The following is a 25,971-nucleotide window of genomic DNA, read 5'->3' on the forward strand; positions in this document are numbered from 1 at the left end:
TGATCCCAATTAGTATTAGTATTTTCCAACCATAACATTGACAATGTGTTCACATTCTTTTCTTTATTGTGACCTATTTCCAGTTGGCGTATTGCATTGTACAGTTTCTAGAGAAAGACCCAGCGTTAACAGAACCAGTAAGTGCCCCCCCCATGGTCACACCAACCCTCTAATCAGAAGGAACTTTGAATTATCAGGATTTCTCACTGTCTCCACTCATTCATCTACTTCCCCCATCTCTCGCTCTCATCACAGGTCATCAGGGGATTACTGAAGTTCTGGCCAAAAACCTGCAGTCAAAAAGAGGTAAGAGCCCTGGGCGTTGCCCTAACTGGGGCTGGAGCAGTGACCTGCTGCTGCTGGGAAGTATTAATGGGAGTTTAGATGTGGTACCTAGATAGTAAGGATGTGTGTGTGTGTGTGTGTGTGTGTGTGTGTGTGTGTGTGTGTGTGTGTGTGTGTGTGTGTGTGTGTGTGTGTGTGTGTGTGTGTGTGTGTGTGTGTGTGTGTGTGTTGTCCTGCTCATGTGTGTATGTAACTGGGTATGTTCTCAGGTGATATACCTGGGTTGTACCTGGGTTAGGGTGTGTTTGTAACTGGGTATGTTCTCAGGTGATGTACCTGGGTTAGGGTGTGTTTGTAACTGGGTATGTTCTCAGGTGATGTACCTGGGTTAGGGTGTGTTTGTAACTGGGTATGTTCTCAGGTGATGTACCTGGGTTAGGGTGTGTTTGTAACTGGGTATGTTCTCAGGTTATGTACCTGGGGGAGCTAGAGGAGATCCTAGACGTGATCGAGCCGACACAGTTCGTCAAGATCCAGGAGCCGCTCTTCAAACAGATATCCAGATGTGTGTCCAGCCCACACTTCCAGGTCAGTCAGTCTACACAGAAGAACACACCTTGTCAGTTTTTTAGGGTTAATCTCAGTATATCTATGACTGTTTGCTGTGTAGTCTACTCCTATGATCGTTATCTTGTCATGGCAATGACCATAGGAGTTTGCTCGACAGCACACCACTGATGATGGTGAAGACATCAAAACGATTAAATAACACATATGGAATCTTGTAGTAACCAAAAAAGTGTTTAAAACATCTAAATATATTCAGATTCTTCAAAGTAGCCACCCTTTGCCTTGATGACAGCTTTTCACACTTGGTATTCTCTCAACAAGCTTCATGAGGAATGCTTTTCCAACCGTCTTGAAGGAGTTCCCACATATGCTGAGCACTTATTGGCTGCTTTTCCTTCACTCTGCGGTCCATCTCAATTGGGTTGAGGGTCGGGTGATTTTGGAGGCCAGGTCATCTGATGCAGCACTCCATCACTCTCCTTCTTTGTCAAATAGCCCTTACACAGTCTGTAGGTGTGTTTTAGGTAATTGTCCTGTTGAAAAACAAATGATAGTCCCACTAAGCTCAAACCAGATGGGATGGTGTATAATTGCAGAATGCTCTGGTAGCCATGCTGGTTATGTGTGCCTTGAATTCTAAATAAATCCCAGACAGTGTCACCAGCAAAGCACCCCCACAGCATCACACACCACCTCCATGCTATACGGTGGGAACCACACATGCAGAGATCATCTGTTCACCTACTCTGCGTCTCACAAAAACACGGCGGTTGGAACCAAAAACCTCAAATTTGGACTCATCAGACCAAAGGGCAGATTTCCACCGGTCTAATGTCCATTGCTCGTGTTTCTTGGTCCATTTTATTTGGGCTTTAATATGAGGTGCAGTTAACTCTAATGAATTTGTCCTCTGCAGCAGAGGTATCTCTGGGTCTTGCGTTCCTGTGGCGGTCCTCATGAGAGCCAGTTTCATCATGGCGCTTGATGACTTTTGCGACTGCACTTGAAGAAACTTTCAAAGTTCTTGAAATGTTGACTGACCTTCATGTCTTAAAGTAATGATGGACTGTTGTTTTTCTTTGCTTATTTGAGCTGTTCTTGCCATAATATGGACTTGGTCTTTTACCAAATACGGCTATCTTCTGTATACCACCCCTACCTTGTTACCGCACAACTGATTGGCTCAAACGCATTAAGAAGGAAAGAAATTCCACAAATTAAGTTTTGAGAAGGCACATCTGTTAATTGAAATGCATACGAGGGGACTACATCATGAAGCTGGTTGAGAATGCCAAGTGTGTGCAAAGCTGTCATCAAAGCAAAGGGTGGCTACTTTGAAGAATCTCAAATATAAAATATATATAATATATTTATAATACACTGCTCAAAAAAATAAAGAGAACACTAAAATAACGCTGTAAAGCCCAACCCCCACCTGTGTGCGTCGGGCCCTCATACCACCCTCATGGAGTCTGTTTCTGACCGTTTGAGCAGGCACATGCACATTTGTAGCCTGCTGGAGGTCATTTTGCAGGGCTCTGGCAGTGCTCCTCCTGCTCCTCCTTGCACAAAGGCGGAGGTAGCGGTCCTACTGCTGGGTTGTTGCCCTCCTACGGCCTCCTCCATGTCTACTGATGTACTGGCCTGTCTCTTGGTAGCGCCTCCATGCTCTGGACACTACGCTGACAGACACAGCAAACCTTCTTACCACAGCTCGCATTGATGTGCCATCCTGGATGAGCTGCAGTACCTGAGCCACTTGTGTGGGTTGTAGACTCCGTCTCATGCTACCACTAGAGTGAAAGCACCGCCAGCATTCAAAAGTGACCAAAACATCAGCCAGGAAGCATAGGAACTGAGAAGTGGTCTGTGGTCACCACCTGCAGAACCACTCCTTTATTGGGGGTGTCTTGCTAATTGCCTATAATTTCCACCTGTTGTCTATTCCACTTGCACAACAGCATGTGAAATGTATTCCTAAGTGGACAGTTTGATTTCACAAAAGTGTGATTGACTTGGAGTTACATTGTGTTGTTTAAGTGTTCCCTTTATTTTTTTGAGCAGTGTATAATATTTTTTTTGTTTATTACATGATTCCATATGTCATTTCATAGTATTGATGTCTTCACTATTATTCTACAATTCAGACAATACTAAAAATAAAACCTGGAATGAGTAGGTTTGTTCAAACTAATGACGGGTACTGTACATACACACACACACACACACACACACACACACACACACACACACACACACACACACACACACACACACTACCGTTCAAAAGTTTGGGGTCACTTAGAAATGTCACTGAGAAATTTTTGGGCCATTAACACTACATTTATCAGAAATACAGTGTAGACATTAATGTTGTTAATGACTTTTGTAGCTTGAAACAGCTGATTTTCTTAAAAAATATATATAATATATGCATAGGCATACAGAGGCACATTATCAGCAACCATCACACCTGTGTTCCAATGGCACGTTGTGTTAGCTAATCCAAGTTTATAATTTCAAAAGCCTAATTGATCATAAGAAAGCCCTTTTGCAATTATGTTAGCACAGCTGTAAACTGTTGTCCTGATTTAAATAAGCAATACAACTGGCCTTTAGACTAGCTGTGTATCTGGAGCATCAACATTTGTGGATTCGATTACAGGCGCAAAATGGCTGGAAACAAGGAACTTTCTTCTATAATTCATCAGTCTATTTTTGTTCTGAGAAATGAAGGCTATTCCATGCGAGAAATCGCCAAGAAACTGAAGATCTCGTACAACGCTGTATTACTACTCCCTTCACAGAACAGCGCAAACTGGCTCTAACCAGAATAGAAAGAGGAATGGGAGGCACCGGTGCACAACTGAGCAAGACGACGTGTACATTAGAATGTCTAGTTTGAGAAAGATGCCTCACAAGTCCTCAACTGGCAGCTTCATTAAATAGTACCCGCAAAACACCCGTCTCAACGTCAACAGTGAAGAGGTGGCTTCGGGAGGAGTTTTTCCCCTTCAATCTACACACACTACCCCATAAAACAGATTCTTAGACATTTTTGCAAATGCATAAATATTTTTTTACCTTTTTTTACATGGTCAATGTCCAAATATTTATGGACCTGACTAAGTTATTATTATTTTAGCTGTCTACCACAGCATATTGGACTTGAAATGAAATAATGAATATGAGCTGGAAGTGTAGACTTACAGCTTTAATTTGAGGGTATTTACATCCAAATCGGGTGAACGGTGTAGGAATGACATTTTTTATTTGTGGTCCCCCTCTTTTTAAGGGACCAAAAGTAATTGGACAATTGGCTACTCAGCTGTTCCATGGCCAGGTGTGTTATTCCCTCATTAGCTCATTTACAAGTAAGCAGATACAAGGTCTAGAGTTGATTTCAAGTGCAGCATTTGCATTTGTAATCTGTTGCTGTTAACCCTCAATATGAAGTCCAAAGATCTGTCACTGCCAGTGAAGCAAGCGATCATTAGGCTGAAAAATCCAAACAAACCCATCAGAGTAAGCAACAACATTTGGTGTGGCCAAATCAACTATTTGGTACATTCTTAAAAATAAAAAACACACTGGTGAGCTCAGGAACACCACAAGGCCCAGAAGACCACGGAAAACAACTGTCATGGACAGTATTCTTTCCCTGGTGAAGAAAAACCCCTTCACAACAGTTGGCCAGATATAAACCATTGGTATGCCTCAATAACAGGAAGACCAGATTAGAGGTTCCAAATAACATCTAAAAAAGCCTGTACAGTTCTGGAACAACATCCTATGACCATGATCCGAAGCATACCACCTCACCTGTGAAGAGTGGGAATGTATGGCTGCCAGTGGCACTGGTTCCCTTGTATTTATTGATGATGTGACTGCTGACAAAAGCAGCAGGATGAATTCTGAAGTGTTTTTATAGCTATATTTTCTGCTCCGACTCAGCCAAATGCTTCAAAACTCAATGGATGGCGCTTCACAATGCAGATGAGCAATGACCCGAAGCGTACTGCGAAAGCAACCCAATACTTTTAAGGCAAAGGAGTGGAATGTTCTGTAATGGCCAAGTCAGTCACCTGACCTGAATCCAGTTAAGCATGCATTTCACTTGCTGAAGGCAAAATGCCCCATGAACAAGCAGGAATTGAAGACAGCTGCAGTAAATGCCTGGCAGAGCATCACCAGGGAAGAAACCCAGCATCTGGTGATGTCTATGGGTTCCAGACTTCAGACAGTCATTGACTGCAAAGGATTTGCAAGCAAGTATTAAAACTCACCATTTTAATTTATGAATATGTTAGTTTGTCCAATTACTTTTGAACCCCTTAAATCGGAGGGCTATGTATAAAAATGGTTTTAATTTCTACACGGTTCATATAATAATTGACAAAACCCATAAATTAAAGATCAAAGTCGACGCGTAAAGCACATCTTGATTGTTTCCTTTCAAATCCATTGTGAGCCAAAATGCTGCAAATTGTGTCACTGTCCAAATACTTATGTACTTGACTAAGTATTCATACCCTTTGCTATGAGACTCAAAATGTATCTCCGGTGCATCGTGTTTCCATCGATCATCCTTGATATGTTTCTACAACTTCGATATTAGTCCACCTGTGGTAAATTCAATTGATTGGACATGATTTGGAAAGGCACACACCTGTCTATATAAGGTCCCACACTTGACAGTGCATGTCAGAGCAAAAACCAAGTCATGAGGTCAAAGGAGTTGTTCGTAGAGTTCCGAGACAGAATTGTGTCGAGGCACAGATCTGGGGAAGGATACCAAAAAATGTCTGCTGCATTAGTAGCGCTATCTGCAGAGTTTGCTCGAGGTACATGTTGTAATTCTTCAGCCATTTCTGGAACTGTGACCAAAAATAAGCTACATATATATGGACAGTACCAAAACAAATGATATAATGATTCTGTCTCTTCGCAGCAAAATCTGCAGAGCTGGGATGGTTGTATCCCCCATATACAGTGCATTGGGAAATATTCAGACCCCTTCCCTTTTCCACATTTTGTTACATTAGACTTATTCTAAAATGTATTAAGTAGTTTTTTCCACCTAAATCTACACACAATACCCCACAATGACAAAGCAAAAACACATTTAGAAACATTTTTACCAAATTCTTTAAAAATGAAAAAAATCACATTTACATAGGTATTCAGGCCCTTTACTCAGTACTTTTTTGAAGCACCTTTGGCAGCGATTACAGCCTCAAGTCTCTTTGGGTATGATGCTACAAGTTTGGCACACCTGTATTTGGAGTTTTTCACGTTCTTTTCTGCAGATCCTCTCAAGCTCTGTCAGGTTGGATTGGGAGCCATGCTGCACAGCTATTTTCAGGTCTCTCCAGAGATGTTAGATCGGGTTCAAGTCCGGGCTCTGGCACTCAAGGACATTCAGAAACGTGTCCCCAAGCCACTCCCGCGTTGTCTTGGCTGTGTGCTTAGGGTCATTGTCCTATTGGAAGGCGAACCTTCAACCCAGTCTGAGGTCCTGAGCAGGTTTTCATCAAGGATCTCTATACTTTGCACCGTTCATCTTTCCCCCGATCCTGTCTAGTCTCCCAGTCCCTGCCGCTGAAAAACATCCCTACAGCATGATGCTACCACCATTATCCTTCACCGTAGGGATGATGCCAGGTTTCCTCCAGATGTGACACTTGGCTTTCAGGCCAATCTTGGTGTCATCAGACCAGGGAGTCTTGTTTCTCATGGTCAGAGTCCTTTAGGTGACTTTTGGCAAACTCCAAGAGGGCGGTCCTGTGCCTTTTACTGAGGGGCTTCCGTCTGACCACTCTAACATGAGGGCCTAATTGGTGGAGTGCTGCAGAGATGGTTGTCCTTCTGGAAGGTTTTCCCATCTCTAGAGCTCTGTCAGAGTGACCATTGGGTTCTTGGTCATCTCTAACCAAGGCCCTTCTCCCCCGATTGCTCAGTTTGGCAGGCGGCCAGCTTTAGGAAGAGTTGTTCGTTTTAAACTTCTTCCATTTAAGAATGATGGAGGCCACAGTGTTCTTGGGGACCTTCAATGCTGCAGAAATGTTTTGTTACCCTTCCCCAGATCTGTGCCTTGACACAACCATGTCTCGGAGCTCTACGGACAATTCCTTCCACCTCACGTCTTGTTTTTTGCTCTGACATGCACTATCAACTGTGGGACCTTATATAGATAGACGTGTGTGTGCCTTTCCAAATCATGTCCAATCAATTTGAATTTACCACAGTTGGACTACAATCAACTTGTAGAAACATCTCAAGGATGATCGATGGAAACAGGATGCACCTGAGCTCAATTTTGAGTCTTATAGAAAAGGGTCTGAATACCTATATAAATAAATGATTTGTCTTTTTTAAATGATGAATGTACAAATATTTCTAAAAAACAGTTTTTGCATTTTCATTATGCGGTATTGTCTGGATTGATATCCAGACACAAAGGTATAATTTAAATGGAAAAATTCCATTGCTGAATCCAGCGTTGTTTTGCATATCAGTTCATAAACCATGTGCCATGGAAATGGTACATCTCAAATCTCTTCCCAACTATTTTTCAATCTATAATGCACAGGTATGTTTTTTGGTAACTGGTATACTTTATTTATCCCAATTTTCTTTAACCAATTTTGGTCTTTAGCTGCATATGTGACAACCCCACCAGTCCTATTCATGAGATCATTTACAAAGATTATACTTTAAAAATATGTATTTTTAAAAATTTGATATAATGTTTATCATTTAGTATATTTGAGTTGAACCACAATATTTGTTTGTATTATTTGATCTGTCTTTTCTGATGGATTAAACTGAAATTGCAACCATCTTTCAATGGCTGTTTGTATTCGATTTCTGTGTGTGTTTCTGTCCCTGGCAGGTGGCGGAGAGGGCCCTGTACTACTGGAACAATGAGTACATAATGAGTCTGATCGAGGAGAACTCCAGCGTCATCCTGCCCATCATGTTTGCCAGCCTCTACAGGATCTCCAAAGAGCACTGGAACCCGTGAGTCCACCCCAGCACCCCTCACACAGATTTATCCAATCAGAAAACTTGATTTATCTTCTTGTATTTGGTTGTATATTTTATTGTATTTGTTTAGACTCTTGGCTCAATATAGAAAAAATAAAGTGTAAAAGAGTTCATGTTGGCATGTTTTACATTTTTCTTGCAGGGCGATAGTGGCGTTGGTGTACAACGTACTAAAAGCCTTCATGGAGATGAACAGTACCTTGTTTGATGAACTCACAGCTACGTACAAGTCAGACCGCCAGCGGTAAGATATGCAGCATCACTAAAGGATCGTATGTGGTGTGGTCAGAGCACTGTTGTAGTTTTTTTTAACACCCACTCACTCGTATAGGCCATGCTCACTACACAGGTTCATACCAAACATTTACAGTTATTTATATACAGAATCTCACTTTCTCTCATATACTGTGTGTGTGTAATATTGTGATTCTTAACTCTGGCAGCATAAGACATTTTGATTGGGTGGTACTTGGCCAAGAGTAGTTGTTGTGGTGGTAAACCCAGTAGTAATCTCTCAGTAATCTGCAGCTAGTCCCCCCTCCCCCCCCCTGTGTTATCTGTACTGTCTGCAGTGAGAAGAAGAAAGAGAAGGAGAGGGAGGAGCTTTGGAAGAAGCTGGGGGACCTGGAGCTGAAGAGGGGCCTTAGGAGCGACGGGATCATTCCCACTTAACGAAGCGCCACACTCCCCTCCCATCCATGTCCACCAGAGCTGCGCCCTCTGGAACGACATGGAGCAACCGTGTTTTTTATTTTTTTTCTCCTTTTCTGTATTGTGCGACTTACTTTACGGTAGATTCACACGTCTGTTTCATTATTTCAACATCACTGTAAATAACTTTTTCTTTTTCCCTTAAACTGATATTACTGCGAAAAAAAAATTATTAAAAAAAAGGAAGAAAAAACAAGAAAAAGAACTTGTGTGGGGAAAAAAGACATTGGACAGTAGGACTTGAAATGAACTCTTCTTGGAAAAAAATCTGCAGCGAAAGAAAAGATTGTTTTAACCTTGCCCTTTGAGAACCCCACTTCCCTGAATACAAACCCGTTTTCCATCTCTACAAACCCATGCTCTTTCTCTCTTCCACTCTGTCTCCTGTGGTGCTTCTGTACCTCTCCCTGTGTGGGACGTCCTGACTGAGTGAGATACTTGGGAGGCTCCGCCCTGACCAAGAGGACACCCCTTCCCTCCGTAAGGACCAGCCTCTGACCCCTCCTGACCTGCCTCTCTCCATGCTCAAGCTAAGCTAGTATTATGGACCCATTAGCCATGAGGAAATGAATTGAACCCCCCGTATTTCTAGACCCTTCCTCCAAGAGACAAACATGTTAAGGGCCTGTATGTACAGGGAGTTAAAAGAAATGGTAAAGGGAAGGTCTTCATACACACACTTACATCCACCCTCTCGCACCATTTTCTCCCCACTTCCACATTTTGTGTCTGTTCACTTATCTGTGTGCATCTGGCTCCCCAATGATTGATTGGTATCTGTCAGTTCAGTTGTCTCTCTTTGGGTTTGTGGACTTTGACGCTGCAGTACCAGGCAGCCTGGTATCAGTCTGGCACTGGTACCCTCCAGCCACACAGCAAATACGAAAAATGTAAAACGATTGCGAGCTGTAGAGAAGCGCCAAACTCTCCTATTGTGAAAAGGAGCATCCGTCCCGGGTGTACTCTTCACAGTATTACAAAATTGTATATTGTTATTATATGCAGTACACTGATATCTTGTATCTTGTAGTAATTTAGCATATATTTTTGCTTCGGAACAGTCGAGGAGTATCCAGTATATAAGAGGTATTATAAGAGGTAAGACTTACTGGTATTTATGATAGTGTTTTCCCCTCTTTCTTTTTTCTCTTTTTGTTTCCTTCTTGGTTTTTAGCTCTCATTTTGGATTTTTTGATTAAGCTTCTTTGACCATCAGATCTTATTTTTTAGTTGTGGAGTGAGTGTGAGGGCAGGGCAGAGAGAGGGAAGGCATGGAGCAGTTGATATCCTGTTCAAATTTACAGTAAGTTCAGCATTGTTGACCCCATTGTTGACAGAATTAACGTGTGCTTTAGGATGGCCAAGATATATGATTAAAATGAAGAAGAAAAAAAAGGGTTGGAGAAATACAAATGTTTAATTATTTTAAAAAATAAAGAGATATTAAATTAAACCTGTTTTGTGATAAAGCCCAGATGCTGGATTGCCTTATTTTCAGACCATAGACTGCTGTTTGTTTTGTGCCTGTGTTTGATGGAGAGGTGAAAGGATGAATGAAGGGGTCTTGTGTTTTTGATTGTTGCTGAGCTACTCTGAAATGGTGCTGTGCATTTCATGACTAATTGATTCTGCTTGTTGTTGTCGCTTGGATAGTCAAGCGACAGCTGTGAAGCGGCCTGCAGTCCATGAAGAGCGTCTCGATATCCTTTGATATGACGAATGATCGATTAGAAGAGTTTGCTTATTTTTTGTGTTTAATTGACTTGTTCAACAACAATTAGCAGAACATATCATTTTTTTTAACCATTTTCAAGTAAAGATAATTTTACTTGACCACAAATGTAAATCTATCTTGGAGTGCCACAGGAGGGCAGCAAGACTTCACATCTGATGGACCCCATAGCAGCCATTGAGTCACTATGTAGTTGCATCTGATATGTCATTTGTGAGCTTTTATTCAGCCCTGTTACAATATCAGTGAATAATGTATATTTCTGCACCAAAGTTATCAAAACACTTAACTAGGTCTTAAATTGGTCATTTAAGGTGTAATGTGATCTGACCTGTGTGAGAGAGTGTGGAAGGTGGGTGTAATGTTGACCTGGCGCGCACACACCATCACACTCAGACTAGTCACTAGTGTATTGTCCTTGGGTAACCACTGAATGTTTTGTTGTAGATAGCTGGTAGGCAAAGTTTTACGAGGACAATGGAGCTTTACTTTTTCGGTTTTGTGCCAAGATCATCCCAAAGGAAAATGCATGTGTGGTGTTTTCATCTACAGGTAAGAGATTATCTGTACTGTGTTGTGTATGAAGATGAGAATAACTAATTATTATATAGGAGCAACCTTTCTCTATTGTCAATGGCAATTTTTCTGGGGAGTTTTTTAGGCAGTCTGATTGGTTTAGCTTTATTTTGGTTAGATTCTACTTTTATTTAGGGTATTTATACTGTGTGTCTGGCAGTGTTGATCTTTTCCACCGCTATCGAGGCAGAGCACACCTTTAAAAAAAAGTCTTAGTCCCTAGTTCTGACTGCTCTGTTTGAAAGGGCCAAGCGGCGCTGCTGACGCTGTGATTGTGATCTGCTCTAAGTGTGGCTCTTGTTTTTCTACTCCCTGTCATTTTGACTGTTCCTAACAATGTTCAACATGGGAACTGGATTCTCTTGGCTTAATCTGCCTGGAATTAGATGGATTCTAGTAGGATTTGGCAGCTGTAGACGGAGAGGACTGTTTTGGCTTAATAACCAGGGACAGTGCATTGTCAAAGCCCTGCTCCCATGTTTGGACACAAGGTAATGCCCTGGGAAACAGTAGCAGGCCAATTAGGAAAGGAAGGGTGACCGCTTTATCTCATTACCATCACCCAGCGGGCAGCCATTTTTATTTCAATATCAAATCATTTCTGGTAAATAACTAAGTACCTTATTGTGATTGTTTTCAATTAAAATGGTCAAAAATGAACAACTTGATTCTTACAAAGACCAATTCCTCAAGCAAGAATTTAGCTTGGACTGTCTGGGAGTGGTCTGAGTGGGGAGGCTGTTATTGGCAGAGGTTTGGAACTCCTGGTGATGTCACCAGGCGGTCCAAAACTCCATCCCCCCAAAACAGGCAGACATTTCAGACGGTCTTTTCAAAAAGCTCTTACACTTAAAGGGCATTATCATTTTCACAATTTCACAGAATTATTCCAACAGTGTGGAAACATAAAACACATAAATAACACAGTAAAATCGCGTTCTGACTGCAATGGGCCTTTATAGACTGCCACCTTTTTCTTATTTTGTCAAAGCAATTACTGGAAGTCGTTTCCACTTCTCAACCCTTGAGTGCACACTTGGCCTGAACTGGGGTGAGGCTGTGACACACTGAGGGCATTGTCATAATTAATTATAGTGCTGATAATTCAGATTACTGATTTGCCCCTCTTTCTACACACCCAGCTCATTATTACTCTGTCTTGCTCATCAGATGCATGCATCAATGCCTTCTCCTGCAGGCTGTAGGGCAACACCCTCATAAATGAATAAAAAAGGAGTTGACTAAAAGCATTATATTGTTTACTTCAAACATCCCTCCCTGCGGTTGTTTAACTGGTGATTGTAATCTCATTGTTGACTTTTGGAACTCTGCCTTTGTTTCCTACAACTATAGATGAGTTTAAATCAGGCAACATCAGCACAGGCCTGCGGTGGTGTGTCTTCACCAGGAGGGGGAGTCCCTACTTTACACAGACTCAGGTATGCCAGGTGTCACTCAGAGCCTGTTCAGCCCAAGTGGCAGAGAGAGGTAGACAGAGCTCAGACACAGATATGTTGAGGGTTTTCCCTGAGAGTTATATTTCCAAGGATTCACTCACCTTCCAAGACAAGGGGGAGGACATTTCTGCCTATAAACAACAAGGTGTAAGTAAGAGCTAACCTTTTTCTGATGTTCTGTTTGAGCTTTCTGTGTTTCTGTCAAGCCGTCACTCAGCCCTTCCTCTCTTTGCTTAAGCATTACTGGCCCAGTGTATCTATATCATACGATAGGATCTCCATGAGTAATGTATGTAGCCTATTACAATCCCATTCATCCCTTAGTTCTCACTTCTCAGCTAATCTATGTCTTCTGCTGTAATGCATGTAGAAGGAAAATAAGTCAAAGATTTAAATCCACATTAATATTCAGTGTACAGGTATTATGGGAATCTAATGCCATTGATTTCACACTGGGCAGTATGTCAATCAAATGTATTTATAAAGCCATTTTAAAATCAGCAGATGCCACAAAGTGCTTATACGGAAACCCAGCCTAAAACCCCAAACAGCAAGCAATGCAGATGTAGAAGCATGGATATCATGTCTGGGAAATAAAATCTGTTTTTGTAAAGGTTTGAAAGTAACAAACCTGTTGGTTTATTTGTGTTTCAAACCATTGTGAGAAGGTGCTCAGATAATGCAACATAACAAACCCTTACCGTCTGTGTCCAGGCTTTGTTTCATAATATCTGGTGTTTTAAACTCATCTTCATACAGGAGGTTCAGATTATAGCTTTGCCTTTTTGTTTTCTCAATAATAAGAAAAACAATGCATGATGCGCAATCACCACCCACTTGGGTACCAGAAACAATAGAGGACCTCCGCGCGCCACACCTTCCTACTGCTTATCCATGAGGTAACTAAGTGTCGGGAAACCCAATAAACTACTGCTTGTGCAGGAAGGGCCACGATGTGCTGTAAAACTACTCAGTGTTTACAGAAGTCGCCCTGTTACCGTGACAAAACCATGTTAAGAAAAACAAGAGCTGCTTTTGTCTACAGTCACTGTTGGGTTTGGCTGAGTCTAGAACGTTGTGGCCTAACTCAACTGCAATACCCCCCAGTAAAGAGACTTCTATCTGCACTATTTTCAAAGATACATATTTTATGTTCCTGGCAGATTTATACACAAACGGAGTCAAACAAGGGATGAAAAGTGTCAAGGCCCGCAGTAGAGACATTACGTTTCTCTGTTCGATCCTTTGATGTTGACATCATCCCATTGCATTTGATGTCGGTTATCCCAGGGACTCTCAGGAGATGGAATCAATTTCCATTCATCACAAAAGGTAGTTGATAACATGCGTTCAATCAGCGAGGTGGTCTGAATGGCTTGCTCTTTTAACTTCATATCGTAAGCATATCATATTCACGTAGTTTCCTCTCTATGGGCGCAGATGGAATTTATATCTGATATGTTCTCATCAACAGAAAAATATGACACCCTTCCTTTACTACCAATTCACCTTGTGCAGAATGCCAGTCACCTATTATGGCCAATGGGCACAGCTATATAATACACCTTTATCACGTTTGCTAAACAACCTATGGGCTCACTTAGGCAATAATCATCTTGCTCTCTTCTCGGTAATGGGAATACATCTTGTGATGTACTGTATTTAAATGGTTTACCCCCCCCCCCAACTTGACTCACAGCGAAAGTTACACCGCCGACCCTCCCCACCGCAAAGCAGCTGAAGGCCTGTCATCAGAACCTCATAGCATCTGGTTCGGAGGATCATCGTCCCTTCCCAAACTATTTTAATAAACGTTCATACATTAATTTAGTCTTTGTTGTTCATTCAGTTAGCCTGTCATTGTTTGAACTGATGTTAACATGTAGAGGTGGTTATTGGATACTGTCTGCTTAGTAGAGGTGAGGGGAATTATGTGTTAAGTAGGTCATAATTTACATGTAGTAAATGTTATTCTAGTATTTGTAAGGTGGTAACTGTATAATTGATGCGTGTACATAGCTCTGAAAGGAATGCTGTGAAGTTGTAGGACCTAACCAGGCCAGTGGAAGTCAGTGCTACTGCGGCTTCTTTATTAAACATCTAAATCGAATCAAATCTGATTTGTCACATACACATGGTTAGCAGATGTTAATGCGAGTGTAGCGAAATGCTTGTCCTTCTAGTTCCGACAATGCAGTAATAACCAACAAGTAATCTAGCTAACAATTCCAAAACTACTGCCTTATAGACAAGTGTAAGGGGATAAAGAATATGTACATAAAGATATGAATGAGTGATGGTACAGAGCGGCATAGGCAAGATACAGTAGATGGTATTGAGTGCAGTATATACATATGAGATGAGTATGTAAACAAAGTGGCATAGTTAAAGTGGCTAGTGATACATGTATTAAATAAAGATGCAGTAGATGAGAGTACAGTATATACATATACATATGAGATGAATAATGTAGGGTATGTAAACATATTAGGTAGCATTGTTTAAAGTGGCTAGTGATATATTTTACATAATTGCCCATCAATTCCCATGATCTACTTTTGCATCTGATTGGTTCCTCAAAATAAATATTTCATGACAGTAAATGCACAGTGCGGAGGTCAGAATATGCTAAATGTTCTCTCCCCCCAATTTACCATACTATCTAACCAATGAGCCAGTTATTCAATTGTTTTTCCTAGGGAAAAGGAAGGTGCTGGTAATTTCTCACTTAACTCACCACCAGTGGTTGAACGAACACGCACCACAAAACACCTCCCACCCTGCCCCATACAGCTCTGTTTTCATTTTATGCTGATGAGATCTTTCCTTTGAAGACTGTAGGCTGGACAGTATGTGACGAAAGGTGTGATTCATGTGGCATCTTCTAGATCAAACTTGTGCTCATCGCGACTACTGGCGTATGCTTATGCTGCTGTTTCACTGACAGTCTTCAGAGTCTCGTTCCCTAGCAGCTGTAGACATGATCCCCAGAGTACGCCTCTATGTTGTGGGGTGGAGTTTGACTCAATTAAAGCTGCTACATCATGACTCCAATCAATTAATCAATTATGTATTGTATTCTGACTGGCACAGGGAAGCATGTAAATCTTTAATACAGACCCACAGACTAGCAGTGTAATTAGCACTAATGAGAAGACATGATATTTGGCAGGTTGCGCTCAAGTAGCACATCCAGTGACAGCTTGCAGCTCAAACTGAACATTCTCGTTTGTAGTCCTATCGAAGTAGTAATGTTTGCAATTGCAGCTGAAGGAAACACGTTTGAAATGCCATGAACTGTGATGTTGTACAAGGAGCGACGAGCTGCGGTATCTGGCATACACACACACACTTTACAGCGACGAAGCAGAGACATGGGTCATCTGTACACATTGTGTTTGGGAGCACATCTCTTACTGACTAATGCAGCAATTTAGTCCCATTCAGACTCCTTGAGGGCATAAATGGCAATACTACAGAGAGAATAGCAACGTTACACTGTCTTTCGGATCAATTTAGTACATCTACTTTCTGAACTGTTCAGGGAAACCGTTGCATCTTAGGACGTGGGCATTGACTTCTCAATTGAATTGTTTTTCATAGTCTATTTTAGCTTTGATGGAGCTGCTGGCATTCCAGTAGAATGAAGCAGAAGGGGCCTTGATATCCAATCCTCCTTTTAGCCCAGAAAGGACCATCGAGGGGACCATGAAACATCTTAATTAATTCTCAGCTCAATGAGGAAGAATGGAGACAGATTTCACCATGCATTGATTAGGGGAGACGTTTGATATTTTTTCCCAGTCCCCAAACTAGGCATCAATGTCATCTGCTTTTTGTTTTAATTTGCCTGTGACATTTACAGCTTGAATAATACAATCGAGGCAAATCTTGAATCTCTCACACCTGGAAGGGATTTCTAGAACAATGTTTGTTGCTTAATTCACATCTTCCTGACTGTGGTCGGATAACTTTGTGCTTTGTGTGTAGCTTCCTCCTGAGGAGGGCAATGATAAGTACAGAAATATTTTTTTTAGGCACATGCAGTACACTGATGTATGGACTTTCAAATATTTTTTTGACTCTTCCAACTGAACAATGAGTCCTGTTGAATGCTGATTGGGTGTAATTGGTGGTTAGTGAGGCTTGGTAATTAGTGTGATTACAGTAATCACGTCTCTGCAGAGATGTCCAAGTGCCTGACACGTGCCTCTGCGCTCTCCACAGCTTTTTCAATTCAGTTCACTGTAAGAAACATGTATCAAAAAAGTGTTACATCGGAGTCAAGAGGTAGAGTTGAATAAATAATGCATATTTGGTAAGAGGTGGATTTTTAATCAGGAGTTTCTCCTGACAGGTTCTTATTGTCTTGCTTATATCCTACAGTGACGTTTGGGCTCCTCTCCACCTCAATCACATGTCAATGTCTCAGAGCCACTCAGAATTGACTGAGAGTTGAGAGCTGTCTATGCAGCATGTTCAGCTGCATGGTGGTGGTGGCGGCACACATTTCATTTCTGAGTAATAGGGTTGAGGAGATGATCCATTCCTGTACGACTGCCTGCCTGTGAACAGGATCCTAGGTCTATTAGTATTACAACTCAGGAAGGCAGCTGTCCAACCTGCACTGTCACATATGTCTGATACTCTGTGATGCAAGTGGGCCAATTAGAGACGTCCTGTGGGAACACTTGGCAGTGCGCACACTCCCACCCCTACCCGCTTCCTCACACATATTTATTTGGATATCTCTTCTGAAGTGCTTCTGCTTCTGACATTCTGTTTGACAGATTGAAGATATTCAGGCATCTGCTGTTGAACAGACAAGGAATTTCTATGAAGATGTATATAGCCTTTACAGCCTATAATAGAATGAAAAAATTGGCATAAACCGTTGTTTAGTTTGCCCTGTATGTATTGTATATACAGACTGAGCCATATTGAAAGACCAACCTGCGTCATGGCATGAAAAACAGAAACAAAACACTGTCACACTGACTGTCACAAGTGACAGTCCATACAGTGCAGGTCCCTTATGCAACACTTGTTGCAGTTATGTGTTTCTTGGTGGGGGACTCAGTTCCCCTGGGTCCTATTACCAAGAACCAATTGGGGACTCCGTAGATACAAGACTTCAGTGTTTTCTGCATTCACTGGAGATGACTCACCGTTTAAAAGCAGTCTGCTCAGTCAACACAATCCAATGTCTCTTAAGTCATCTTCATAAAATCTAAGTTGTTTACACTGTATTGTCTGGGCTTCCAAGTGGCACAGTGGTCTAACGCACTGCATCTCAGTTCTAGAGGCATCAACCAGCCGTGATTGGGAGCCCCAAAGGGCGGCGCACAATTGACCCAGCGTTGCCCGGGTTTGGCCCGGGTAGGCTGTCATTGTAAATAAGAATTTCTTCCTAACTGACTTTCCTAGTTAAATACATTTTTGTCTAGTTTGCCTATTTAACGTTTTCGATATGCAGCCACATTGTTTTGTGGATATGTTGCAGTAATTGTTTGTGAAAGTGTCAGTGAAAATAGTTCGCCAAAAAGCAAGTGGATGTACATCGCAGAGATCCCCCGACGCCTGTATTAAGGAGCGTGTTGTGTGTGGTGATACGCATGCGTTATCACACCCCGGGAGCCTGCAGAATGCAACGCTTCGGAGGCGCGCGTCTTTGCCACAGTGCGCTCTCAGCAGAGGAAAGCGCAGTGTTACAATGAGCTTCTCCATCCCACCGGCTAATACCCACCCACACTGCCGTCCTCCGATAAGCAGCATCAAAATCGCCAACCACTCTCACAACCACCGCCTGGCCCCAGGATGCCCGGGGGAAAGAGAGGGCTTGTGGCACCGCAGAATACTTTTCTGGAAAACATTGTCCGGCGCTCAAGTGGTAAGCAATGTACCTGTTCGTGGGTTTCCATAACAGACAGCTTTAAATAGTTTGGATGATTGTCTTCCTTTTTTTGTTAAAAAGATAAGTCTAGTCTATTTATAGTCTAATCATTGTTTTTTTATATGACTTGCCTTTATTGTTAAAATTATCTGGTAGTTTGTTTACAAAGTTTATTCGATGACGTCATGCCAAGGCGATTTGGTGTTCATCATGGTAGTGCATATAGGCTACTGAATTGGATATACTGCCAGTCATGTTGCACGGAAATTATATTTCATTAAGGTCAATATAAAATATATTTATTTTCAGATATTATGTATATTGTTTTAGTGATTATTTGTAAGTTCATGTGTAGGCTATATCAAAAATAGATAACAATAGCTTAATTTGCAATCTATGTAGCAATCATTAGACTACTCTCTTATATTTATTTGTCTGTTTGTGGTGTGTGTATATCACTTCTTGGAAAAGTGTTAGGCTATAGGCTTTATACATTTGCAGTAAAAATAATCAGGATGCATTAAAACATTTATGTCATTACTTAAAGGGGCAATCTGCAATTGCTACATACATTTTGGGATTTATAAATCAATGATATGTACTCATTGATTCTTGAAGAATATAACTTATAAATGCCGCATGAGCCTAGTTCAACTGTTGTACCCCATCACAACCAAAAATATAAGCTTGTTTTACTCCAATGTTTCTAAACAAAGTAAATGTAAACAAACATTTACAAAGTAAATGTAGACTCAAACCATGGTTAAAATTATAATTATGTAATCATGGATGATCAGTCCTCGCCTGCTTAGCTCCATCTATAAATTGTTATTTCTCTCCCAGTTTCTGCGTATAGAAATGTGATGATCCATATTGTGCTATTAACAACCTGAGAAATTAATCACTCTTCTCTATCAGCGAAAAGCCAGTAAATCTGCAGCAGCTGAGGCATAGAATCCCTAATGCAGAGGCTGGTGTGGACTTGGCAGCAGAGTTAAGACATATGTGCTGTAAACTCTCCCTCTCTGATTAACTTATGGTTGTTGTTGTGGACGTAGAACAAGCTACTGAGTGTAGTGTCATAATTATATGGACCACAAAAGAGCGAGACATTTGATGGACACGTCATCACTGTGTTAGGCTTCGTTGTGTGGGGTCACTCTCATCACGCATCGCCAATGGGTTGTGACAGACCATCTGAGTGTTTGCAGACATTTTACACCCAAACCCTCCCCACTCACCACACACCTGTTTACGTCGACCTTTCCTCACAGAGACCAGCTTCCTCCTGGGGAACGCCCAGATCGTGGAGTGGCCTGTAGTCTACAGTAATGACGGATTCTGCAAACTCTCTGGGTTCCACAGGGCTGAGGTTATGCAAAAAAGCAGCACTTGCAGGTAAGGATGGTTATTGTATGGTAATATAGTAATCATTTTATTTTGCACCTTTGTATGTGTACTGTATCTGCCGTTATAGATGACCTCTAAACCACTGTAGAATGCTTTGAAAAGTGCCTTCATTAAAGTGAAGTAAGTCAGTTTATTGCCTGAGCTGTCTGAACATCACATTGCAAGAGACTCACTGAATCTGGTGTTCCACTAGTACTGAATGAGTCCATGTACTGCCTGCTGCTTATAGAAAGAGTTTCAAATGGAACAAATGACTGTTGCAAAGCCCAAGGTGAGGCCATCTTTAAAATACAACTCCAAAAGCTTCACTTGAGGTTTTCCTGGCCTTCGACAAGGGCTAAGGGCTTGTTAATTAAGCCTGGGGCAAAAGTCGTCCTTAACATATGATTCTATGGGAGTGGAGGAGCATTGGCCTTAAAGGATAGGTAGCATAAATGTAACCACATGTAACATGGCTTTTCATTAGAATACACATCAAAGGCCCTCGAGAGTGGCGCAGTGGTCTAAGACACTGCTTCACAGTGCTACAGACCTGGTGTCATTCCCGGGCTGTGTCACAACCGGCTGTGATCGGGAGTCCCATAGGGCGGCGCACAATTGACTCAGCATCATACGGGTTAGGGGAGGGTTTGGTAATTTATTTGGCTCATCGCGCTCTAGCGACTCCTTGTGTCGGGCCAGGGGCCTGCAGGCTGACCATGGTTGTCTGTTGAAAAGTGTTTCCACCGACACATTGGTGCGGCTGGCTTCCGGGTTTAGCTACAGGTGTTAAGAGGCGCTGTTTGGCGGATCATGTTTCAGAGGACGCATGACTTGACCTTCACCTTCGAGCCTGTTAGGGAGTTGTAGCAATGAGACAAGGTCGAAAAAGGGGGTAACATTTTTTATAATAATAAAAAAAAGAATTTGCATCAAAAGTCCCAGCGCAAAGTTACCCCTCATTTTTTACATAAAACTGATCCGAATGATGAAGAATGTCGAAATCAGTCTGGAAAAAACATTTGTGGGGTGTGATGTAATATGGAGGTCCTGGCAAGCCAGCCTATTCCCTATAATATAAACTCCAATATAAATAACTTTGTTTGCACTCTACAGCCAACTTACAAGCAAAAACTGTATGAATACATTGTTACAAGTCAGCTTGTAAGATTGCTAGCCAACTAGCCTGCTAACATTAGCCCTACTAGCCTTCTAACGTTATCCCTACCAGCCTGCTAACATTAGCCCTACTAGCTTTCTAAAGTTATCCCTACCAGCCTGCTAACATTAGCCCTACTAGCTTTCTAACATTATCCCTACCAGCCAGCTAACATTAGCCCTACTAGCTTTCTAACGTTATCCCTACCAGCCTGCTAACATTAGCCCTACTAGATTTGTAACGTTATCCCTACCAGCCTGCTAACGTTGCATTAGCACTTCATGAGTCAGTAAGTTGCCATCAACACCTAGCTCACAGCTACATTAAAGTAAAACCAATGTTTTTAAAATACATAACCACAGCTAACCAGTTATCAGAGAATTGTAAGGGAGTGTGTACTCTTATTACTATGAAATTATTAACAGAGCTATAAATCAGCATGAAACTATAAAATAGTTACAATTATAACTACGATCAACTTATGGGCAATTAAGTTCTCAAAATGACAGGCAATGTATCCTTGGAGACAGTAGATATCTTTACAAAACAAATATCTTTGTTTGCAAGTGCATCAGTGGTGATGTACCCACAGTGACTATTAAAACCTTCCCCAACCAGAAACCGTGGATTGATTGAACTGACAGCATGAGCTACTGCTTTTAATCATGGCAAGGTGACCGGAAACATGACAGAATACAAACAGTGTAGCTATTCCTTCCGCAAGGCAATCAAACAAGCTAAGTGTCAATATAGAGAGAAAGTAGAGTCGCAATTCAACGGTTCAGACACAAGACATGTGGCAGGGTCTACAGTCAATCACGGATTACAAAAATAAAACCATCCTCATCGTCAAATCTGTCATTCTGCCCCTGAACCCACTGTTCCTAGGCCGTCATTGAAAATAAGAATTTGTTCTTAACTGACTTGCCTAGTTAAATAAAGTTTTAACATTTAAAAAAATGGTGTTAGTGCCGTATTCCCTATAAGCATGTTGAAAGTCTGTTGTTAATTTGTTAACTGTAAAATAGCATTGTATCTGGTCAAAAAAAAATTCAAGAAGTTTACTAAGGTTTGGGACAGGCTGATTGGTTGGCTATTTGATTTAACTTAGGCCAGGGCAATTGTTCACACACATTCCGAAACTATTCAGACTTCTAAAAACCTTGTTTTGCTTTGCCATTATTGGGTATTGTGTGTAGATATATGAGGGGGGAAAAAACAATTGAATCCATTTTAGAATAAGGCTGTAACATAACATAATGTGGTGAAATTCAAAGGGTCTGAATACTTTCCAAATGCACTGTATTGTTCACATAAATGGAGGTCACTTTGTACACTCTCATAACATCTTCCACTGCATGTGTGAAGATTGTGATCGCACAGATCAAATCAAAGTTTATTTGTCACGTGGGCCAAATACAACAGGTACAGTGAAATGCTTACTTACAGGCTCTAACCAATAGTGTGAAAAAAAGGTGTGTGTGTGTATGTAGGTACAGTGGGGCAAAAAAAGTATTTAGTCAGCCACCAATTGTGCAAGTTGTCCCACTTAAAAAGATGAGAGAGGCCTGTAATTTTCATCATAGGTACACTTCAACTATGACAGACAAAATGCAGGAAAAAAAATTCCAGAAAATCACATTGTAGGATTTTTAATGAATTTATTTGCAAATTATGGTGGAAAATAAGTATTTGGTCACCTACAAACAAGTGAGATTTATGGCTCTCACAGACCTGCTCTCTATGCTCTCGATGTTGCAGTTGTAGAACCTTTTGAGGATCTCAGGACCATTGCTAAATCTTTTTAGTTTCCTCAGGGGGAATATGCATTGTCGTGCCTTCCTCACGACTGTCTGTGTTTGGACCATTCTAGTTTGTTGTTGATGTGGACAGCAAGGAACTTGAAGCTCTCAACCGTCTCCACTACAGCCCCGTCGATGAGAATGGGGGCGTGCTCGGTGCTCCTTTTCCTGTAGTCCACAATCATCTCCTTAGTCTTGGTTACGTTGAGGGATAGGTTGTTATGCTGGCACCACCCTATAGGCTGTCTCGTCGTTGTCGGTGATCAGGCCTACCACTGTTGTGTCGTCTGCAAACTTAATGATGTTGTTGGAGTCGTGCCTGGCCATGCCGTCGTGGGTGAACAGGGAATACAGGAGGGGACTGAGCACGCACCCCTGGGGATCTCCAGTGTTGAGGATCAGCGTGGCAGATGTTGCTACCTACCCTCACCACCTGGGGCCAGCCCGTCAGGAAGTCCAGGATCCAGTTGCAGAGGCAGGTGTTTAGTCCCAGGGTCCTTAGCTTAGTGATGAGCTTTGAGGGTACTATGGTGTTGAACACTGAGCTGTAGTCAATGAATAGCATTCTCACATAGGTGTTCCTTTTGTCGAGTTGCGAAAGAGCAGTGTGGAGTGCAATAGAGATTGCATCATCTGTGGATCTAATTGGAGTGGGTCTAGGGTTTCTGGGATAATGGTGTGATGTGAGCCATTTACCAGCCTTTCAAAGCACTTCATGGCTACAGATGTGAGTGCTACGGGTCTGTAGTCATTTAGGCAGGTTGCCTTTGTGTTCTTGGCCACAGGGACTATGGTGGTCTGCTTGAAACATGTTGGTATTACAGACTCAATCAGGGACATGTTGAAAATGTCAGTGAAGACACCTGCCAGCTGGTCAGCACATGCCTGGAGCACACGTCCTGCTAATCCGTCTGGCCTCGCAGCCTTGTGTATGTTGACCTGTTTTAAGGTCTTACTCATGTCGGCTACGGAGAACGTGATCACACAGTAGTCCGGAACAGCTGATGCTCTCATACATGCCTCAGTGTTGCTTGCCTCGAAGCGAGCATAGAAGTGATTTAGCTCGTCTGGTAGGCTCGTGTCACTGGGCAGCTCACAGCTGTGCTTCCCTTTGTAGCCTGTAATAGTTTGCAAGCCCTGCCACATCCGACGAGCGTTGTAGCCGGTGTAGTATGATTCAATCTTATCCCTGTATTGACGCTTTGCCTGTTTGATGGTTCGTCGCAGGGCATAGCGGGATTTCTTGTAAACTTCCGGGTTAGAGTCCCGCACCTTGTAAGCGGCAGCTCTACTCTTTAGCTCAGTGCCAATGTTGCTTGTAATCTATGGCTTCTGGTTGAGGTATGTACGTACAGTCACGGTGGGAACGACGTCCTCGATGCACTTATTGATAAAGCCAGTGACTGATGTGTTGTATTCCTCAATGTCATCGGAAGAATCCCGGAACATATTCCAATCTGTGCTAGCAAAACATTCCTGTAGTTTAGCATTTGCTTCATCTGACCACTTTTTTATAGACCAAGTCACTGGTGCTTCCTGCTTAAATTGTTGCTTTTAAGCAGGAATCAGGAGGTTAGAGTTGTGGTCGGATTTACCAAATGGAGGGCGAGGGAGAGCTTTGTTCGTGTCTCTGTGTGTAGAGTACAGGTGATCTAGAATTTTTTTGGTTGCACATTTAACATGTTGATAGAGATTTGGTAGAACTGATTTAAGTTTCCCTGCATTAAAGTCTCCAGCCACTAGGAGCGCTGCCTCTGGGTGAGTGATTTCCTGTTTGCTTATTTCCTTATACAGCTGACTGAGTGTGGTCTTAGTGCCAGCATCTGTTTGTGGTGGTAAATAAACAGCCTGCAATTTTTCACAATATACTCTACTTCAGGCAAGCAAAATCTAGAGACTTCCTTAGATTTCATTGACCAGCTGTTGTTTACAAATATGAACAGACCGCCCCCCTCGTTTTACCGGAGTGTGCTGTTCTATCCTGCTGGGGCAGCATATATCCCGCTAGCTGAATATCCATGTCGTCATTCAGCCACAATTCCGTGAAACATAGGACATTACAGTTTTTGATGCCCCGTTGGTAGGATATTCGTGATCGTACCTCATCTAATTTATTGTCCAATGATTGCACGTTGGCAAGTAATATTGACGGTAACGGCAGCTTTCCTCCTCGCCTTCTGCGTGTACGGACGAGGCATCCGGCTCTTCATCCTCTGTACCTGCGTCGCTTCCTCTTGCGAATAACTGGGATGTCGGCCCTGCCGGGTGTTTGGAGAATATCATGTGAGTCTTGCTTGTTGTTGAAAAAATCTTTGTCTAATCTGAGGTAAGTGATCGCTGTCCTGATATCCAGAAGCTCTTTTCTGCCGTAGATACGGTTGCAGAAACATTATGTACAATATACAAATAACGCAACCCCCCCCCCTCTTAACACATTGAACCATGTCATTTTCAGTCCGTTTACGCTGTTTGCTTGAGGAAATAAGAGAGGTTGAGGTAATTTTGTCGCAGTGTATTGTGCAGAAGTCCCTTGGCTGAGTCATCATCATAAAAACTCTTCATCAGAATCCTGCTCTGTCCATGTCTCCAGCAAAAGTTGGAGTGCCCTTTGGTTCAAACCTGCCACCCCTGTTGCTGATAGTAGAAGCTTTGATGAAGACTAGAGGCCACAGATAGAACAATGAGACAGATATTTCACCAGATATATAAATGTGAAGCATCCGCTTGGCGTTTCCACTCACTACCAAATATGGTGGTGAGAAGAAGCCTAGTGGCTGGAGAAGATGGAACGATATGGATTTTGGCTGACATTCTGCAAATGTTCTCATCGATGATCTCAATACAGTCTTCTGTTCCCAAAAGTAGAATATGTTATGAACAGAGTGGACTACGTTTTGTAGAATTTTTACTCTTTGCCAAAGTTTCCATAAATTGCTTGTTTAGAAGCAGTACAAGGGCAAATGTAGTTATTGCACACGTGCACTTCAGAGTAGGTGTTCCCTACGGAAATATGCAAATAAATGCTAGAACGTGCCAATAGGATCTCGCTAGCTCGTGCTTGGCTCTGCCCCCCTCCTTGCTGGTTCTGCCCACTATGACCAATTTGTTCCTATTGGAAACGACAGGCTGTGGTCTTTCTTGGGTTAGTTATAAACATCTTTGCTAGAGGTGTGAGATGAGCAAAAGAGAAGGCCGACTCCTGCTGTGAGCTTGCTGTGAGTGGCCCTCCATCTTCCTTTGGCCAGTGTAGAGAGGGAATCCTTGTGTATTGTTATTGTGGTTGACATCTGGCCTGGATGTGTTCATTTGACGCTTCACTACAGAACTGTATATGCAGTTAACGTTAT

At 42.1% G+C, this 25,971-nt stretch overlaps 2 protein-coding genes across 4 annotated transcripts in view; both read left to right on the top strand.

Annotated features, from left to right (window-relative positions):
• ppp2r5eb (protein phosphatase 2, regulatory subunit B', epsilon isoform b) overlaps window positions 1–10,085 on the top strand; it is a 34,020-nt gene extending 23,935 nt beyond the window's left edge. For both annotated transcript variants that reach the window (XM_035743022.2, XM_035743023.2), the window contains 6 exons: window positions 84–137; window positions 256–306; window positions 754–873; window positions 7,751–7,878; window positions 8,048–8,149; window positions 8,478–10,085. In XM_035743022.2, coding sequence (XP_035598915.1) covers window positions 84–137; window positions 256–306; window positions 754–873; window positions 7,751–7,878; window positions 8,048–8,149; window positions 8,478–8,577 — 555 coding nt within the window. In that variant the 3' untranslated portion in view covers window positions 8,578–10,085. The remainder of the gene's footprint in view (window positions 1–83; window positions 138–255; window positions 307–753; window positions 874–7,750; window positions 7,879–8,047; window positions 8,150–8,477) is intronic.
• Window positions 10,086–15,543: 5,458 nt separating this feature from the next.
• Window positions 15,544–25,971, top strand: part of kcnh5b (potassium voltage-gated channel, subfamily H (eag-related), member 5b) — a 99,380-nt gene continuing 88,952 nt past the window's right edge. For both annotated transcript variants that reach the window (XM_035743024.2, XM_035743025.2), the window contains exons 1-2: window positions 15,544–18,271; window positions 19,549–19,672. In XM_035743024.2, coding sequence (XP_035598917.1) covers window positions 18,199–18,271; window positions 19,549–19,672 — 197 coding nt within the window. In that variant the 5' untranslated portion in view covers window positions 15,544–18,198. The remainder of the gene's footprint in view (window positions 18,272–19,548; window positions 19,673–25,971) is intronic.

This window comes from Oncorhynchus keta, chromosome 29 (assembly GCF_023373465.1).
Source record: "Oncorhynchus keta strain PuntledgeMale-10-30-2019 chromosome 29, Oket_V2, whole genome shotgun sequence".
Taxonomy (NCBI): Eukaryota; Metazoa; Chordata; class Actinopteri; order Salmoniformes; family Salmonidae; genus Oncorhynchus; species Oncorhynchus keta.